The following is a 20656-nucleotide window of genomic DNA, read 5'->3' as shown; positions in this document are numbered from 1 at the left end:
TTCGTTCCAGTGGTCGACTCTGCCTTCCAAGCCAAGATACTCGCTTTTTATCCAGTTTCCTCCCATTCATTCCAGCTTAGCTGCCACTCACCCAGCAGGGTGGCTGTCCTTGCCATTCATTTTTTAATGCAAACCTTGCAAACAAATTGTATGTAAAATCTGCATTAACTGTGCATATTTCAACGTGTGTATATACAACAATGGTTTGATGTGATACAGATACAGTAATTGTCCTGATTTGATAAAGGCGAAATGCATGTCATCGAAGGGGCACACTGAAATTTGTCATTAAATTTTGATGATCTATTTGGCACTGGTCTCCACGAGTATTTGTTCTTATAGGTATTCACAGCAGGTTCTTTGGCTTTTCACCGCCATACTCTTTTGAAACGCGACAATGAAGTCAATTCACAGAACTTAACAAATACTAAATAAACCAAGAAATCCAAGCAACGTTAAAGGCGTCGCCTAACTGACCAGCCTTAAAAATAAGAGCCTCGTTTTCCATTGAATGTGTTTTAACTTTAGTTCATCTCCTTCCTCTTCTGGGATTAACCACTAGCAGGTTGTGCATCCATTCACCTTCATACCCCTTTCCTGGAGCAGCTGGAACCAAGCCTAGCATTGCCTTCATAGAGCTCAACAGATGCTCAGTTCTGCCCAATTGTTAAGAGGAAAAGGCAGCACCACTTTTAGTAGTGACTAAGATTTACAAAACCTCCTGGCAATCTTAATCTTTATCAGTGTGCGTCCACTTACCTAGAAGGATCTGAGGGAAGTTCTTCCCCCTCCCACCCCCCCCCCCAGTCATAGACCGAGGACTAGCTATGATCTGATCTGTGTGTGGAGGAAGTGCGTATCTTCAGGTGTGGTGTTACTGATCCTCAACAAGCCACCCACCTGCCATCTTGGATTCCCCCCTACCATGTTGCTGGAGCCTGATTTGGTTTAAGAAAGATCTGACCATCATTTGGGGTCTTGGCTACAGCTTTATTTTGATAACTGAGGATGTCATTACACTATGCACCCACTTTCAGGGCAAACCCTTTTTTGATGTATTTTGTTGTGCTGCTTATGTGCCTGTTAACGAGGGGCGTGGCTTGGAGCCGATGGAGGGCAGAAGCTGATCTGCCGGGCTCCGGCCGAGACGCCGCTTCCTGATCCTTTTTCTCCGGTACAAGAGTGGTTGCAGCCAGCGGAAAAGCACGCATCGGTGGGGGAAGTGCTCCCCATTAGGAATTACTCGAGTGTTGGAATTTTCGGAGCCCCCGTGAGGAAGAGCGGGCTCCGGATCCCACCTTCCCCTCCGCCGCGCATTGATCCAAGATGGCGCCTGGCACAGCTTCACGCAGCCCCTGAACCAGCGTCCCCTGACGGAGCGCTTTGGGGATCGGCAACAAGGCCGACCCCTGTCTGACACTGGTTCGGAATCGACACAGGCCCCCAGTCCCCTGACTCCGTTACCCCTGGGCTGGCCCAATTTATGCAACGCGGACTACAACTAGAACCACGTGGACGGCATCACATAAAGAGAAACTGGCCACCTCTGAGAAGCAGCACCCCGCCCCACGGCCATCACCCGAACGACCTGATTCCAGCCGAAGCACTCGGGGGCCCTGAAACTCAAGGTGCGTGAGCCTACATAATACCCTTTGGTGGGCCCCTGACCACCACCGCACCCTTGGGCCGCCTGCACTTGGCTCCCCGACTCGGCTACTCCGGGGCACGCACTCGCCCCTGCATGTTCGGCGATCTACGTCCAGCAGCTTCAAGATGGCCACCAAGAACAAGAGCAGGGCCGCCACCATGGACTCCTTTGTCTCGACCAAGGCGAAGACCTCCACCCAGTCCAGATCTAGCCTCTCCGAAAACACTCATGCGAATGAAGGGTAGGTCAACGACAATCGCTCTGATATTGGATGCCATTGCCTCACTGAGAACCCACATTGACTCCAAGATTGATGAGTTCAAAATAGACATACAACTCATCCGCCAAGATGCCCGCAACTTGACGGAGAGCGTAACGACCGTCGAGAATTCCATGACGGAGCTGTCCGGGGCCACCACAACCCTGAAGTCCGAAGTCTCCGATCTAAAGAGGAGGGTCGCCTTCCTGGAGGAAAGGGCGGAGGAAGCCGAAGGACGGGCCAGACGGGGGAACATCAGGATCCTGGGTATCCCGGAGGGAACAGAGGGCCTAAACACCACATCCTATGTCGAAACCCTTCTGCTACAAGAGATCGGGGCCGGAAAACTAACCCAAGGCTTTGCGGTCGAAAGGGCACATAGATCCCTCCAGAGACGTCCTCCCCCCGGCTCGCATCCACGGCCAATAATAGCCAAAATATTGAATTTTCAAGATAGAGAAACCATCCTACGGCACTCCAGTGAAGCAGGTCCCATTGAAAGGGGGGACTCAAAAATTACTATTTACCCCGACTACACCCAGAAAGTGCAGAGGGAAAGGAACTCATTCGTCCCGATCAAGGCGAAGCTTCGCCAACTGGACATTAAATACAGGCTGCTGTACCCTGCGTGCCTGAGAGTTGTTTATAATGGGCAAGCGATATTTCTCGAAAACCCGGAGGCGGCCAATATGTGGCTAGAAGATCATAACCTAGCCGATGGCAAGGATCCTCCTCGGAATGATGAATAAGTCCCGAGTCTCTTCGCACCACCAGTAACCGGACCCCAGCAGGTAATCCAAACAACAGTTTAACTTACGGAAGCGGCCCTCGCACGGCCCTGCCGCCTCGCACCAACCCTACCCCCAGCAGAAAATCCAATTGGGCCAGTTCACCGCCCGACCCAGCTCACGCCCGATTCCTGGATGGGTTCAGACGGCTCGAGAGCGCCTGAGCAACGCGACAGTGTTGTAGTCGCTGGGCGCACCAGTTTGTGTTATGTTATTAGTTTAGTTGGTTTTGCAGTCTACGAATCATCAATGTTGGTAAAGTACAAGATGGTGGCAAGTTACGACACAAGACTTCATGAACCAGGGGCCCCCCGCCCGCAGAACGCCACCTGTGGTTCCCCAGTGCCACCGGGCCAGAACTCCAAGACGAATTCAGAACACCGATCCGATGGCGTCGCAACTTGTTGTGATGACATGTAATGTGAGGGGAATGGCTTCATACCTCAGAAGGAACCGCGTACAGTCCTACCTCAGGAGGAAGAAGGTCTCGATTGCGCTATTACAAGAGACCCACCTTACAGCGGACTCCATGTCTAAGTTAACAGATCGATGGGATGGGACCACGAGGGGGTCTCCTTACTCCAAATATGCGAGAGGCGTACTGATATGGGTGAACCCGAATGTGCCTTTCCAGCTAGAAGGCTGGGATTCTGACAAGGAAGGGAGATATACATCAATGTGGGGCACCATAGAACAAACCCCAGTGTGCTTCATTAACACATACTTTCCGCAGCATGGAATCCCGTCATACTTAAGCACGTTGAGTGCTAGACTGGCACAACACCGAGGCAGGACCTTCGTGTGGGGGGGAGACTTCAACTGCGTCATGGACTTAAGCAAGGACAGATCGCGCCCTCCTCCTCAGCCAAGCAATCCCGCATCCATCTCCTTGACGGAAACACTCGACCAGCTCAACCTGGTAGACATCTGGAGAGTGCAACATCCAGAGGCCAGAATTTACTCACACTACTCAGCTCCACATGGCGTCCACACAAGGATCGACTACTTGTTTGTTGATAAGGAACAATCTCCACTGGCCACATCCACTGAATATTTGGGGAGATCGATCTCCGACCACTCCCCGCTCGCCATGCATTGGCAGCTGCGTGGACCCAAACCTCCAATTCCCATGTGGAGGATGCCTACAGCAGCGTTGGATGATCCAGAGTTCAGAGAGGACCTTGCTGAGAAGCTAGAGGAATATGTCAAAATCAATAAGGGATCGGTGGCTACCTGGTCCACACTGTGGGAGGCCATGAAGGTGGTTACCAGGGGAGAAATCATTTCAAGAGCGGGCGGAACCCGCAGACAATTACAGTCCTCTCTTGAGGCCCAGGAATTAGAGATCGCAAGACTAGAGTCCACCCCTGACATTTCCCCAGAGTCCGAGAAGATCCTTAAAACAGCCCGTATAAAATGTCAGGAATCATGGGCCAGACTGGAGAAATTTGACTTCGCAACACATACCGCCAGATCCCACAGCGAGTCTGACAAACCCGGCAGATTGCTTGCCTGGCTCTGCAAGCGGGAACACCCTAAACAACTGCCAACGGAGATAAAGGACGAAAAAGGAGTAACATACAAGACGCAGATGGAGATCAACAAGACTTTTGCTAAGTTCTACTCCAAATTGTATGCCCACGAGTCCCAGGTGCCCGCCGCAGAATTAATCGAAACATTGGAGGAGATAGGCCTCCCCCAAATCTCCAGCGAGCAGAGGGAGGAACTGGACTCGGAAATCACTTCCGAAAATGTGACAGCGGCCATCAGATCGCTCGCTAATGGCAAAGCCCCCGGCAGTGATGGTCTCCCGCCCAAATTCTACAAGACCTACGAACCCATTCTCACCCCAATCCTACATGAAGTTTATCAAGAAGCCTACACAAATGGCATCCTGCCCAACACCATGAAAGAGACCATAATTATTCCAATGCTCAAGCCGCACAAGTCACCCACCGATTGTGATTCTTATCGACCTTTGGCCATGCTGAATTACGACAGCAAGATCCTCACTTCTATATTAGCCAACAGACTCGCTAGAGTGGTAGGATCCATAATTCACGAAGATCAAAATGGATTCGTCCCAGGACGCAACACCACGGCCAACCTCAGGAGACTACAACACATCATGGCCGAAACCCACGACCGAGAGGAGGACCTGGCGATACTGTCACTTGATGCCATCAAGGCCTTCGACTCTATCTATTGGGAGTGGCTTGTGGAGGTTTTGAGGGGCTTCGGCTTTGGTGCGGGCTTCATCAGATGGATCCAGGTACTTTATAATTCGCCAATGGCAAGGGTTAAAACAGGCAGAATTGTCTCGGGATCCTGGGCAATACAAAGGGGCACGAGACAGGGGTGCCCACTCTCGCCCATGCTGTATATATTGGGCCTAGAACCAATAGCCATATACTTTCGCCAACAGTTTTTTGATGCGGGCATTAAGGTGGGCAACGTTTACAACATAATTTTATTATACGCGGATGATGTACTTCTCTACTTGAGGAACACTGAGCTCAACGCACCCACAACGCTAGAAGTTCTTGACAATTATGCAAAGTACTCAGGGATACGATTCAGCAGACACAAATCAACTGCATTCCCCCTAGCTAGCCTGAGGGGCATTGCAGTAGACGACCTCCCGCCTATCGGAATACAGTGGCAACCTGACAAGTTCCGGTACCTGGGAATCAATGTGGGTCACACCCCGCTACTCACACACGAACATAACACCATAGCAGCAGTCACCGGCCTTCGGCGTTCAATCAAATTTTGGTCCAAACTACCACTGTCAATGGTGGGTAGAGCGGCGATTGTCAAAATGATAATCCTTCCTCGATTCCTGTACTTCTTTGCCAATATTTGCCACTACGTTCGCCCGCCTTTCTTCAAGACACTAGAGGCCATCATCAAGGACTTCTTGTGGGGTCCGCGCAGACACAAGCTCACACTGGCCACGCTGTCTCTCCCACATAAGGAAGGCGGAATAAAACTCCCAGACCTTCACCTTTACTACTTGGCGGCCCAGCTCAGTCACATTACGAAGTGGCTGTCTGATGACACATCGGCCGAACTGGAACTACTCAGGCAATCTTCCACAAACTTAATCCCCAAAGAAACTCTATGGTTTCCCCCTCGGCTACCTCCCGAAACTCCGCTGATTGTCAAGCTGGGCAGGCAGATATGGGCCAGGGCCTGTCACATAAGGCAAGTGAAACAGCCGTACTCACCGGATAACCCCATAATGGTGGATGTGTGCAAGTCGGAGGCGGAACTTCCCACTCCCAGGAGATGGGAGGAAGCAGGCATATATACATGGGGAGACATGTTCACTGATGGGGAATTCAGGGACTTCAAGTCGTTACAGAACATTGAAGGACTATCCAAGGGCCAGTTCCTCTGGTACCACAGGATCAAACAGATCGCTAAGAAGCAGTGGAACAGCTGGCCGGAAGAGCCCACCCCAGACCCACTGCTACAGGAAATGCACGACCTCTCAGATAGATGGAGACCAGTTTCCAGACTTTACAACAGACTCATAGATAAGCCTAACCCCAAAGGTCAGGCACTGAAGGCGAAATGGGAGGCAGATCTTGAATCACCACTTACTGACAAGGAATGGGAGAGAGCACTGATCTACCCCAAGAAAGTGTCCCGGAATTCCAGATTCGGACAAATACAGCTGAATGTCCTTTATCGGACATATATGACTCCCCACAGGATTGCCTCATTCAACCCGAAAATACCCCCGACGTGCCCATGGTGCGGAAATGACAAGGCAGACATGATCCACATGTTCTGGTCCTGCATCAAAGTGAAATCACTCTGGTTCAAAGCCAAACAATCCTGCGCAGAAGCTGGCATGGTAAGATACGACTGGACGCCCGGAGAGTGCCTACTAGGTATATATCCTAGACCGTGCAAATTTAAACATTTGGTGAAACTAATGGACATCTCATGCATTTTGGTCAAGAGAACAATAGCGATGGCCTGGAAGACCCCAGCGGGCCCAAGCCATGCTCGGTGGCTGAGCGAACTGGCGAGATGGACGACTGCTGAAACCAGGGCCTGGCAAGACGGGATCACAACCAGCGGAGAAGCCACAAGTGGAACCCTGGACTCCTGGAAAGCCCTCCTGAGTGACATGCGCTTCAAGGCAGACTATAAGCCTCCCTGAGGGACTCTAGCGTCCTACAACACCCGATTTTTCATACTGATACAGAGATGGAATTACCCGAATCTGTTCCCCTCGCTTCCTGTAACATCGGAACTATAATTTTTACTTGCCACCAAACATCTCATAATTAACGCTACATGTAGACTGCTGTTGTTTTGGTTGTTCTCACGTTACTATTTTTTGTTGTATCGTTTCTTTATTACCACACTTGTAAGTTTGTAATGTTTCTCACTTTCTTGAAAAAACCAATAAAATACTTTACAAAAAAAAATGTGCCTGTTAACAGCTTGGCTTTAGCAGAACATTTGTCCTAAAATGCAGCAACACGCACTGGGAAGTAAAGGAGTTCTCCAGCATGGGGTCTGGCATGGATTCACATGCTCATGAATATTCCCCGTCGTCAGGCTGGGAATCCTCGGTAAAGAAAAAATCAGTTTTTCGTTTCTGAACTGTCTTTATCCCCAAAACCAATCACTGGTCTCTGGGTCATACTGCCCCCAGCCAATGATTGCCCTCTACCTAAGCCCCTCCTCTGGCAGTCATCTTCAGATTTTTACCGCACGTTCAAGTGTTGGGAGTCTTCGTGTTATAGCTCTCAAGCTTTTCCTGCGTTTTGCAGTTTTTTTTTTTTTTCCCAAAGAATTTAACCTACTTTTTTCGGGTAATTGAGCCTCAAGCTCCACCGTTTCTACTTCCGTATCAACGGGGACCGATTTCGGAATTTCCTACACCCCGCAAGGGCGAAGTTTACGTCAAGTTTTGCTTCTTGGAGGATTCCAGAAGATCTTTGAGGGCTACCCTGCGTGGACATGGCCCAGGATAAAGGAAACATGACCCCCGGATCCAAGCTGTTCAGGAGCTGCCCTGGATAAGGATTACAGAATATCTTCAAGGAGGATAAGCATTCTCGATGCCTCTACTGCCTTCACGAAGACAAAACGCACATGGAGAAGGACTGTACGTTTTGCAAGAACATGTCCGAACGGACTATGAAGGATCGTCGTATCCGACTCACCAACTGGCTGGAAGGGAAGAGCCCAGCAGCAGGTGAGAAGAAGTCTGAGCAGTCTTCTAAGACCTTTGAGGGCGCTCCGGCGACGGGGGCCCAACAAAAGGTAAAGCACTGCGAGTCCTCAGGCACTGGGAGCGCCGATCGGTCGGGCTCCTCGGCTGCCAGGCAGGGCGCATTATCACCGACGCCATCAACCACGAGCCAACGCTCTGGCTCGGGGAAGAGGAAATCGGAGAACCCGGGTAAGCTTTGGGAGAAGCCCTGGTCGATCCCAATGGAGACAGTCGAGGGGGAGCGAGGCGGTGACCCTCCCCCCGCCAAAGTGAAGGCCTCAGGCGCGCCCAAAGTCGCAAAGGCCCTGATTCACACAGCTAAAGCCTCGATCGAGGGAGTCGTGGCGGCCCTAGCAAAGCCTGCAGAGGCTACCCCAGTGGAGGTGTGTCGCAAAGATCCTGAACAAGAAGTTTGAGGAGGTATGGTCCTATGGGAGGGATCCCGACGAGGCAGAAGAGGAAAGCAACGGCGGTGCTGACGAGGAACGGTGAGCAGTGGAGGGGACGGAGCCTACTCCCCAACCGTCGCTCCCGTTGCAGCCGGAGCCTATGCCATAAGACAACTCGGGAGCAATCTTGATGGCAATTCAGGCCTTATGTACGGAGATAAGGACAAGGTTGCCCTTACCCCCAGCGGACGATCCAGCGGAACCTGGACCGTCGGGAAGCCCACCAAGCAAGCGGAGAACTCTATTCCCCCCCCCCTCTCTTTCAGCCTTCGCGGCCTTCATCTCCTTCCCCTGTTCCGAGGGATAAGACTGGAACGGAGACAGCGACGACGGGGACGGATGACGACGGTGGTGATGACTGAATGAACCTTCCATCACCACCCACTCGGGCTTCCCCGCCCGACGAAATTGGCTCCTTCCAGGCCATGATCGCCAGGGCATCTGAGCTCTTCCAGCTCTGCCCCAAAGAACAGAAGAAGGAAGGTTTCCTCTACCAACGGCGTGAGGCCAAGAGGAAGACGGTCCTCTCAGTTCCATTACTGGACGACATCTGGGACGAGGTGCTGACTCTCCTGAAGAACCCATCCACGGCTCCTGCTACGAGGGACCGGTACAAGAAAAAGTACTGGGTCCCGGACTCCGCCCCCATTTACCTTAGGGCGCAGCCGTCCCCGAATTCGTTTGTCTCCGTGGCGGCCAAGAAGAAAGCGGTGGGGGCGACGGCTTAAACTTCGACTTCCCCGCCGGACGGCGAGGGGAAGAAACTGGATGCCATGGGACGGCAGGTCATCTCGGCGGCGACTAAGACGATTAAAACGGCCAACGCCCTCGGGATTGTGGCATGCTACGACAAGGAGCTGTGGTTTAAGATCGCTCCCCTGCTGGACTTCCTCCCAGACAAGAGGGCTGAGGCCCTGGAAATCCTACAGGAGGGCTAGGTGGCTTCGGACCTCGACATTACGGTGGCCACGGACATTGCTGACACCGGTTTTCGCCAGATGGGCAACAGCGTTTGCCTTCGTTGGCGCGGCTGGCTCAAGGCAACCAATTTCCGCCAAGACGTGCAGACCAGGGTTCTGGACATGCCCTTCGACGGGAACAACCTGTTCGGCAAGACAGTGGACGAGTCACTGCAGGCCATCAAGGCAGACACGGAGACGGCTCGGGCCTTGGGTGTTCAACGACAGCCGTCCTTTCGAAACTCCAGAGGCAAGCAAGGTTCCTCCAAAGGATTTGGCGGCGGCGCCTCGTCGTACCGCCAGGCGGCCCGCTCCTTGTCGCAGGAAGCTCACAGAGGACATGGCAAGACAGGAGGATCTTGTTGGCGGCAAGGCCGCAGCCAAGCAGGACTGAACCGGCTGTAGCGTCGGGCCCCCACCTGAGCACCCCGGTGGGAGGCCGGAAGGCAAATTTCGTCAGCGTGTGGGAGTCCATCTCCCCCGACCGTTGGGTGCTGGATGCCCTGGCCCACTGGCACACTCTAGAATTTCTAAGGAAGTGTCCCCGTATTCCACACGTGGCCAGGAAGGAAAACCACGTCCCTCAACTGCTGCTGGTGGTACGGGCGATGCTAAAAAAAAAAAAAGGGAGCCATCGAGCTTGTCCCAAAGAGGCTCCGGGGCTCTGGAGTGTACTCGCGATACTTCCTCGTAAGGAAAAAGACCGGCGGTTGGCGACCCATCCTGGATCTTCACCGTCTAAACAGGTACATCAAGTCCCAGAAGTTCTGGATGGTCACCCTCCAGCACGTGCTGGGACAGCAGGAGGATGGCGACTTCCTATCTTCGCTGGACTTGGAGGATGCCTACTTTCGCATCCCCATTCTAAAAGGACATCAAATTCCTGCGATTCGTGGTCCAAGGGTGACACTATCAGTTCAAGGCCCTTCCCTCCGGGTTGAAGTCGGCGCCCAGGGTGTTCACCAAGTGCCTAACACCAGTGGCGGCACGGCTGCGCCTGCAGGTGATCCACGTCTATCCCTACCTGGACAATTGGCTCATCCGAGCAAGGTCAAGAGAACTCGCCGTCGAAAACACAGCAAAGACGGTTCAACTGCTCACGGATCTGGGATTTTCGATCAACTTCGCGAAATCCCATTCGGTACCGTCGCAAGTCGCCCTGTTCCTGGGGGCCAGGATCGACACAGTGGCACGATTGGCTTCTCTGTCGGAGGAAAGGACGAAGGCCATCCTGGGCAAGGTGCAATGGCTGTCGACCATAGACGCGGCCAGCGTGAGGTCCATCAAGTCCCTACTCGGCATGATGTCCTTGTGCATCTACCTCATGCGCCTATGCAGACTGCGGATGCGACCACTACAGGAGTTCCTCGACGCCCGTTGGATGCAATCAGCAGGCAGCTTCGTAGACAGGATCTCGCTCAACGAGACCTTCTGCCAAGCGATCCGGTGGTGGGGCACCCGGCCGCATCTGGCGGCGGGCATGGACTTCTAGACCCCGGCTCATCAGGCAATGGTGACGACGGACGCATCCCTGGAGGGATGGGGAGCACACACCAGAGAGCTCCACACAAGAGGCCTTTGGCTCTCGGAGGAGAGATCACTACACCTCAAGGTCCTGGAATCCATGCCAGACCCATGGTGGAGAACAACAGTTACAGGTAACTTCTTCCTTATGGGGCTGTATTATAAGCACTATTTTGTATTTCTCAGGGTCATCCAAGTCAACCATAAGTTTGATCTCACAGCTCCTCTTCTTTGCTTGCTGCACAGACTTCCCTTTCCCACTTTTTTCAAGGTTTGCTGTATTGCTAAATAGCACACGTCCTGGGGGAGGTGGAAAGCGTGGCAGGAAATGTATAACTGTCTATGTGGCTGGAGGAGAGATTCTCTAGGAGTACAGGCATCTTTTGACTGGTTATCCAATGTTTTGACCTTCTATACTCTGCCCAGAGGCTCTTCAAGTTTGGAAATCCCTGCTAGTTATTTGGCTTCCTTATGCGCTTTGTTCTTTCAATAAGTGTTTAAAACCCATCTGTTCTCCTTTGGCTGATTGTTTTCTTTTATCTGAATTCTACATACTAAATTAATTTTTAACCACTGCACTACATTTTAAAACTGGTTTAATGTTTAAATTTGAGATTATTACTTGGTATATTGCTCTTTAACTTGTGGCTACTAAAGTGCCTTTTAGATTTTAAACTTATTGAAATGTTGCAGATGTTAGACTTGAGGTTAATGGTAGAGCAGATGCGTTCTTAGGTCAAACTGTTCGGTTAAGTGGTTTCACTTTGCCTCTCCACACGACTTATTGCTGCTTGGTAGTTGGTTCTTACAGCATATGAAACAGAGGAGGGGCCCATTCTGCCAAGGTTAGTTATCGAACAGTTCTACAGAATAGCGATCCTTCTGAAGTCACTGGTTCATAACCTATTTGTATGATTAATTGTATTAGGGGTTCATCGAAGTGACTGTTCGTAGCCTTGCCCAAGGAAAACTGGCATCAATTTTGAAAGTGTGTTCCTTAGTTTCTCTTATGAACTAGAGGGGTCATACTTTAATTTTTAAAATTCAGACTAATTTCTACTACTTTTTAATTTTTGAAAGTGTAACTGAATATGATCTGCTAAATCGTGTAGTGGTAGATTGAATGTTTGCTTTATTTTTTTAAATGCAATATAATGTGCACAAAACACATACATCTGTTTGCCTGAAGAGCAATTATATTGTTACTTTTTAATTTATTTACAGTTTCACTCTCATCAGCTGTTCCACATCTTTGTTGTTGCTGGAGCCTTTGTCCATTTCCATGGTGTGTCGAACCTCCAAGAATTCCGCTTCACCGTGGGAGGAGGCTGTAGTGCGCAGGAAGTGCTGTAACGACTGCTTCCCCCACTGAGTTGGGGGAGTGAGTAGGAAAACCACTACATGTGGTGGAACTAGCTTTGGAATTTTCCATGAACTATATGAAGTTTGAGCAGTGAAAAAGTGTTCAACTGGAACCTGGAGCCCCCTTGGGTGGACTTAAACCTCGGGCAACAAATATCTTACCTCAAATGATCGAAATAAGAACGTGTAACATTAATTTATGCCTGGAAACGACAGAGGGAAGACCTATATGATTCTTAGAAAAATGCAAGATTGGATTTCTGTTAAATGCCATATTTATTTATAAGACTATGTGGGGGCTCTAAGTTAGGCTGATTTGTGTGTTAAGGTTGAATTGTATATCATGTACAATGGTTTGATTAACATGCTGATTTGGGAAGGGCAAAAGAACAGTTTAATGTAAATAAAAATGTCTAACTTTCTGTTAACCAATAATTTATATAAATGTAAAAAATAAGTGTAACGGAGGTTAGGGGCGTAATTTTGTATAGAACTGCATACATAAAAGTACCACACACTGTTTTTCAATTTGCACAAACGCCATGATCTTTGGAGTGCAGAGATATCAGAGCACTTGTGTAAGTGCTCGTCTCAGACCTGCCGCTGTCTGGCCTGTGGATTTTGGGTTCAGCTTCAGGAGGGAACAGGACCGAAGCATGCCCTGGGCACACTATTCTTGAAAGAGCTACTTTGTGTGCTTTATAATAGTAAATGTGCTCATAAATTTCCTGGCACCATTGTTGAAGATTTCCGCTTGCAAACCGTGGATGCTAGATAGGACTTGCTTCTCTAACATCAAAAGATGATCTGAAAGAGCAATTTGGTCTCTGAACAGCCAACCTGTAAATTTGCAACAGCAGTGGTATTGTTTGTTGGAGTGACACATTTCTTTTAGCAGATGCAAGGAAATTGGTAATTTTCAAGCAGGCAGAGATTGTTTTAGCCAGAACATGCAAGAAATGAAATGGAGGATATGAACTGTGAGCAATGGCTAGAGGGGTAGATTTTATGAAATCACCAGGTACGACAAATGACAGATCAGGCACTCCTGACCAAAGAAAGCTGACAATTGAGGATTTTGTTTTGTTCAAACCTTCTTGCAGACTTTATCCAACAACCTGTACTATGTAGCCTGATGTGTTCCACTTTGTCCAATGCAGTGGATGCTAAACATAGTGTTTGGCAATGATGCACCGGACAGTTCTGGACACAAACAAGGCAATATGGTCAACACTTTGTGTTGCCACCATGTGACCTAGCCAGATTCAGCTAGATTGGTCTTTACCATTTCAAATGGTTCGATATGTTGCTTTGCAGTTGCCATCTGGTTACAAAGAGCAAATACTATTTTGTAACTCAGTTGGAAGCACAGGAAGGCAAGACCCAGTTTAGCACGATGAGTAACTCATTACAGAAGACTCTGTAAACTCTTTTACTGTTAATTGTGTTCTTGGGTTAACCAGCTAGTCGGCAAATAATCCAAATGCAGCAGTACTCATATACTCCACTGCAAAATCCTTTCATAGCAGCAAACAAAGTCAATCTTTGTCCAGCACCAAACAGTTACCTCTGTCAAAAGGTTAATGCAAATGTATTCTGCCCTTTTTATACACACTGTTTTAGTACAGTTTAGCACTTGGGCTCACTAATGTCCCGGCTTTAATTTAAGTAGGCAATGCCAGCTTATTCCAAGTAAATTGGTGGAATTTTGTTCATGCCTCGCCACTTGTTTGTTGCAAGTGTGTAGGGCAAATGTTAGTCCGATCTATTGTAGAACATAATAGACTTTTGTACTGGCCTCAACAAGCGAATGAAACAATCTAAAGGAGATTACAATTAAGAAAATATACCATCAGTACATTTAAGCTTATTTTAATGTTCCTCAGCCAAGGATGTACTTGTAGAGTAACTCATGCCATGCTCATTACTCTAATCTGTCATGATGGGGCACACAAGCCATATGCTTGCATGCTGGTGGTAAAATAGGTGAATTGTCTTTGGTCTGGACATATATCATTAAGAGGATATATGAGGGCTATGCTCCTGCTTGACTTGCATGTGCTTTGCCCCTATAGGCCAGGCACCCTGTCCTGTTTGAAACCAGCATTTGTGAAGAGTGGCAAGGATTTTATTTATTTTTAAAGTAAAAGTCTTAGCACCCACCTGTGCAAATGTTTCTTCCCAATCATTTGAAGAATGATTGAGCTTTCCTTGAACAGTTGAAAGGAATAAAGTGATGATGGCTCCCTAAATCTGCCTTGGTTTGCAGCGTATGCCATAGAAAGCATCTGGATGATGAACGGCATCAAAGGTTGTACTGTTGACAGACCAGTACAGCTGCCTTCTGCCCACCTCGTGCTGCATCTCTATAAAAACATCCTATTGACCGAGATACTTCTCAAGCACCCATTTGTATGACTGCTGACAGTGCTGATTTCAGGTTCTCCTAGTGCACTGCCAACCTGCTCACTTGTCTGGCATACAATGTGAAGGAAGCCAGAATTTATGGGCGGTAGATCATTTGTTTTTCTTTCATTTTTTGGCGCACTGAGGACAGTTGGGGGCTGCTTTTGTAGCTGGGTTGGTAGCTCTACAATTGAAAGGCTTTATACGGTGTTTCTATAATGAATGTGGAAATGCTTGATTGGTGGCACCAAGCATCCATGGAAAACTCTTACTAAAAAGATGAAGAGGAAAGAGGGGTATTTGTGAGTACTCAATTTCTTTGTCTCGACTACACACTTTCTGTATGCTGATGTGATGCAAACACTTCTTTGTGTTTATCCAGCACTTCCCTTCTCTGGCAGCATATGGTCAATCCTAATTCTTTTACTAACAGAATAAGTGAAAGGTTTCTGAAATGACACATATTGATCCAAACACTGGCTTGCAGCAAATTACTCTGAACAAGTTTTTTGTTTCTATGCCACTGTGAGTCATAACAGTGGTGAATAGTCTGATTTCCTGTCGATGGAGGTGTAGGAGGCTTTGCACCACTTAGCGAGCACACCTAAGAGTGTACACCGAGCCCAGTATTAACCAGTGCAATAGTATGCTACAATAAGACTAATTTCCCTTCCAACTCGGTGAACGCCCACTTGTGAAAGCTGGTAAAGTAGGTCAATGGGGTGTAATCTGCATTTGATAAGGAAGCAAAGGTACATTTCGTAATGTGACTTGTACTTTCTGTAAGAGCACTTTTGGGGGAAAGTATCTGGAAAACTATGTATTTATAAGAAGGGGAGTCTGTGTTATGCGATGCTCTGGCTTCTGTGAAGAGAAATTACCTGATCCAACACAGCACAGAACTCAAAAAAAAATTAAAAAGGGTTCAACTCAGAGATTTTTTAATCCAGTTGCAAAGAGATATATATTTAGAGTGTGTTTGTGTGTATTATAATAAAGCAGCCTAGCTGTGCACTTTGTTCCATAGCTTTGCTGAGAACTCTTCCCTGGCTGTTGCCAGAATGCCTTACTCTCAGCAGTTGGCGGCTTGCTCGCTCTGTGTTCATGTTGCCGTGTAGTAACTTAGGCGCTGTTGCTTATTTCCCTGGTTAATAGTGGCCTTGTTAAGTATCTATTTTCTTTTTTCAGTTGCTTACTGTCAAAATCAGCAAAGCACATTCTGAGATTGTGAATGGAAGAGTGGGTGATTGGGTGGCAGTGGGCAGTGGATTCTGAGGTGGATCTCTTTACTTGCTGTGTTATTCGTAATTTCTGCTAATAAAACAATCAAATGGCGTAATGGCTAGTTATTGGGGGGTTTCCTCACTCGACTTGGGTGCTGCTTTATCTTTAGGCTAGTACAACATCAATAGTACAGTGAAGTTGGCAATTAACTTGTACAATGTCCTCTCCCCCCACACGTTTGAGAATACCTACCCTCAATGGCGTATTGTGATAACGACGACTGATATCACGCACATTCCTACTCCATGCCAAGACTCCAACATGTAGGGCGGCAATTTCTTTAAACAACCAGAATGTTGCTTTCATCTCCAAATGGGGTACTTTGCACATGTCTGCTTCCTCTCCAGAGCTGCTCTTATGTCTTGTCTTCATCCATTTGCGGTACATGTTTGGTTCTGGCCCTCCTGTGTCATAATCTTTCTTTTACATTCCTTTAGAACCTTATCCATATGAATGGTCAGAGTGCTCCTGTGGCCTCGTTACCGGTTGCTGCCTGGAGTTATCTCCATGTTGTAATGGGAATGAAGTGAAGGTGTCCTACTTGGATTAGTCCCAGAATGCCCCAGCCTAACACAAAAAGCTGAATTACCACAAGGAGCTTCTCTTTCCTCCAAGATAACTGGCTAAATTCACCACTCCCCCAGTTGGCCACCTGTGACTATGAAATCCTCAATTTGTGGTATCTGATTTATTCAAAGTGGACCTGTGGGCCAAGCAGTTGCAGTTTTCCTCGCTACCCACTCCTAGTATTCATTTTCGTTTTTTTATGAAGCCTTCTTTTGAGGGCATTTCTTTCATAGATTTCTGCTTCCTTCAAAGGAAATTGCTTTATTTATTGTTTGCTTGTTAGGTGCTGATACAGGAAGTAAATACTGCTTCAAAGTGCCAACAGGGGGGGGAAACGGGATGAGAAACCATTTAAAATGCATACAAATATTAAATACAGTGGGGACGAACCTACTATGCCTTATTAGTGTTCAGAACGTTCAAGTGCAGAAGGGAGGGGGAATGGGATAGGTGCAGGTAGAGCATTCTTCTGTCATGGACTGGGGTTCTGAAGTCTAAGGGTCATTGGCAAGGGTGTTATTGGCAATAAATTCAATACCATCTGTCACAGAACTTGCATCCAAAGAAATAATTTCGCAACGGATCTACCACCTCCCACTGGGTTAGACAGATATTCTTTGGAGGTCACCAATAGCATGAGCTTCATGGCCAAGTTTTATCTGAATAAGTAGGGACGCATTCTCCAACTCTGTGCAGACTGGCTATATGGATGGAGTGTTTGAGGGTGGAATTGATGCACGTTTATCTCAGAAATAAGTCGACCAGCAGTTCAAAATACCAAAGTTCAGCAGGTAGGTCTATGCCCCACAGGACTAAACATTTTGGATGAGGTCACCCCTAATCTAACACTTTACTTTGATGGAGATTAATATGTGATATGTGCTCCTCTTTAGAAGCCAACTGACAACCTTCTTCATGATGCCTTTATCAGCAGTTTCTAGCAAATGTTCTACGCATTACCTACTGCCAATTGTGATGTTACTATGCCGTTCGAAATGAATGATATGAAATTTATAACGCACCTGTACACAAGTGTTTCTAGGCGCGACAAGACAAGGGAGGACAAAACAGCTTCCTGTGATGGTTGTTCTTATATGGCCCCTATGCACCCCAAAATGTTCTCAAATCTTAGGAAATGTGCTACAGAGAGGCTGGCTCTTCTCTCCCTTGGTTGGATCCCCTAGCCAAGAGGGTCAGTTTTTATGTGTTCTCGATCACCAAGTTTTGTCCTGAAAGTGACAAATTATCTGGCCCATTGTAGTAAAACTATTGCTGTTGTAAAGGCAAGATATTGTTAATGGAACAACAACCTGATGGGATCAAGCAGTCACAGCCTTTCTCCCTGGCCTTTCATTTATTTTCTTCCTCATCAGGTCTGATATTCAGGCCCACACCTATGTCACCAAACCCAGTTCCTGTTTTTTTCCACCTACAGGGCGGGTCGCAATTGCTGTGCTCTGTAACATTTCAATATTTCTTTTGTTGTAGTCTTGGGGTGTTACCTTGGCTGTTCACTCCCATGTTTGGATTTGATTGTTGCATCATTTTTTTTCTTCCTTTTCAGCGTGGTACCTCCCTCTGATGTTTGCCATATACTACGGGTTTCAAGCAATGCATTCGATGTAGGACGCTGTTCTCGGCGTGGCCGACCTTGCCTGTCGCCAGTACCAGGGTATCCATCAGTCACGGAATTCACCTGAGGTCTCTGCGAAGCAGTTTTCTGTCCATGTCAAAACTGGGACTGGTAACGGAGGGCTTCATTAGGATCAGGAAGAAGGCCGACATTTGTTAGATGGAGACCACACCTGCAGGTGTGGGGTATGTGTTTTGGTACCAAGGTGAAGACTGCATCTGCAGTTTGGGGGTCTGCACTGAACTGTTTAGGGGGAAGACCCCGGGCAACTACATCTGTGAGTACCCGTGGGTGGGAAACAGTTAGTACCTCTTGGTTAAAAAACGTGAGCACCTCTGGGTGGGACGCGAACAAAAGAGGTTCACTCAGTACTGGAGGATCTGGTTACGTTTGACAAGATTGTTATGGTACAGAGGAAGAGCTTTTCTTCCCCAGATGAAAACCAAACATGCAAGTCTAGATCAAAGAAGATGAGACCCTCCCAGAGTTGATTAGTACGGACCGAATCCCGTAACCGCATCAGTACCTGTTCTGGGTAATGCAAGCAACAATCAAAATTCTTCAGTATCGAAGAAAACTGTCAGTCTCTCACCATCATAGAAGTGAAAAGGCAACTCCTTTGTCGGTTCAGAGCTCGGTACATACTTATAAAAGACAAAGAAATTCTGTAAGGAGAGAAATAAGGAAGCTGCATCAGTACAAAAGTGCCACTGAACCACTAAATCTGGTCTTTCTGGAATTTGACCCAACAAGATAGTTTGCAATAACTCCAGAGGAATTATTTGTAACTCTGTTGAGGAGTAAAACCCTGGAGATCTAGCCTCCGTTTTCTCCTAAAACTCAAGAAATAGCATCTGAACATGTTCAGACACCTCAGGCGTGTTGACAAATATACAAGTTCCCAGTGAGGTGTAAAACCCGGTAGATGTTGCTGCAGTTTTCTCCTGAGACTCAGGAAATGGCATCGGAACATGTCAGACACCTCAAGGGTGTTGACAAATATACAAGTTCCTTGACCTGTTTAATATTTACAGTCATGATAGCAATTCAGACTCCTTTCTAATATCAGGCAAGGCATGAAATAAGCAGTGTCGCGGAGCAATTCGCTATGCAATTCTGTAGGTTTGCGAATTAAATTGGCACTTGTGTAGCAAAGTTAGCTATTTAAATTACCCTGTTCAATGAAAGCACAGCTCACCCTGCATTCCTCTCTTGCATTGAGAGCTCTCTCCACCCTCTTTTCTCTATTCACTGCAAGTTCAAAGGGGCTGTTGGATAGAGAGTGCAGCAGTAATCATCCCCTTCACTCATGTGCCAAAAGGCAAGTGTGGGAGTGCTACGCAGATTTTATTTTTCAAATAATTGCAAACCGGAAATCGGGATAATACTGTTATTAAGCTAACTGTATCCTGTCTGCCAAAGACTAGTATGTTAGTTATTTTTTTAATGCTTTCAATTCCTTTTCTAAAAATGTAATAGGTTACATAATGCATAATTACAGTATTGCTATGGTAAAACACTGCATTGTCTCCATGCTTTACAGTGAAGTGTATCTAAATCTCAGTGCCAACTAGATTTCATTTTGTTGGGGAAGATGTATCATATTGACAAGTGGACCCTTTTAATGTTCAGGACCACACCGTCAAATGCTTTGACAGCAAACCTAGTGCTGTGGCCTGCTGGTTACATACAGCTTGCAACTGGTGCTCAACCCATGAGCTGATAACATACTCCTTATGTTGGTTTATACCCGCTACCCAAAAGTGAGATGGCTGCAAACTACAATATTCTGCCTAGTTTGCTCAGTTCTCTGCCTGCTATGCCATCCACTCTAATTAGTCTTTTACATAATTAATGCACAAAGCTAAATGAATATTTACTTAAAGTAGCAATTCATAGTTTCATCCAGTCTGTAAATCTACAGACCTACTGCAAATCTGTACACTGTAGTTGGCCTCGAGAGCTCACTTTGCTCTATGATTATGATTGCATTATATATTTGCACCTGCACTAGAGGGAGCTGGCCAAACTGTTTTAAGAGCCTTTTTATCTTATCTATTTATTTGTGTGAATTCATGCAGCTAACCTTTTTACAGACTCTCATCCAGGGCTCACAAAGTATTTTCGCCCACTCGCATAGTCGAGTAGATTTTAAGAAGGGCCATTACCATTTGCAGAGGATGTTGGAAACTTTTATTTAAACTTGACTTTGTTTGCAGTAAATGTCAGATAAAAGTTTCACTGTGCATGGCTGGCAGCAGAATGCCAAACTAAAGTGGGTCTGTGGTGACATGCACCATTTTACAGAAAGAATTTGCAAGGCCTGACTTATCTCACTAATGTCTTAGACGGTATACAAAACTGCGTATTGTTGCCCATTTTATATCTTGGGTACAAGCATCTTCTGGTGGCATTAAAAACATTAGTACAAAACTGCTAATCAATTTTTGAAAACTAATTTATGCCTGGTCAGGATAGATTAGTCGACCTCCCCTATGAGAGCGGAAGAGAAACCAGGGGAACCTCCTGGGATGG

At 47.4% G+C, this 20656-nt stretch overlaps 1 protein-coding gene across 8 annotated transcripts in view; it reads left to right on the top strand.

Annotated features, from left to right (window-relative positions):
• Window positions 1-20656, top strand: part of LOC138487712 (adiponectin receptor protein 2-like) — a 1243553-nt gene that overhangs the window by 581477 nt on the left and 641420 nt on the right. The window contains exon 9 of one of the 8 annotated variants that reach the window (XM_069614255.1): window positions 12094-15972. The exons of 5 other annotated variants lie outside the window; for them this stretch is intronic. In XM_069614255.1, coding sequence (XP_069470356.1) covers window positions 12094-12222 — 129 coding nt within the window. In that variant the 3' untranslated portion in view covers window positions 12223-15972. Of the gene's footprint in view, window positions 1-12093; window positions 15973-20656 lie in introns of those variants that run through there. 2 more of the 8 variants (XM_069614256.1, XM_069614257.1) reach the window with 2 other exon arrangements.

The sequence above is a fragment of the Ambystoma mexicanum genome, chromosome 9 (assembly GCF_040938575.1).
Source record: "Ambystoma mexicanum isolate Mex_15411 chromosome 9, UKY_AmexF1_1, whole genome shotgun sequence".
NCBI classification, from domain to species: domain Eukaryota; kingdom Metazoa; phylum Chordata; class Amphibia; order Caudata; family Ambystomatidae; genus Ambystoma; species Ambystoma mexicanum.
The sequence above is the reverse complement of the archived record's forward strand: the minus strand, read 5'-3'. Positions and strand labels throughout refer to the sequence as shown.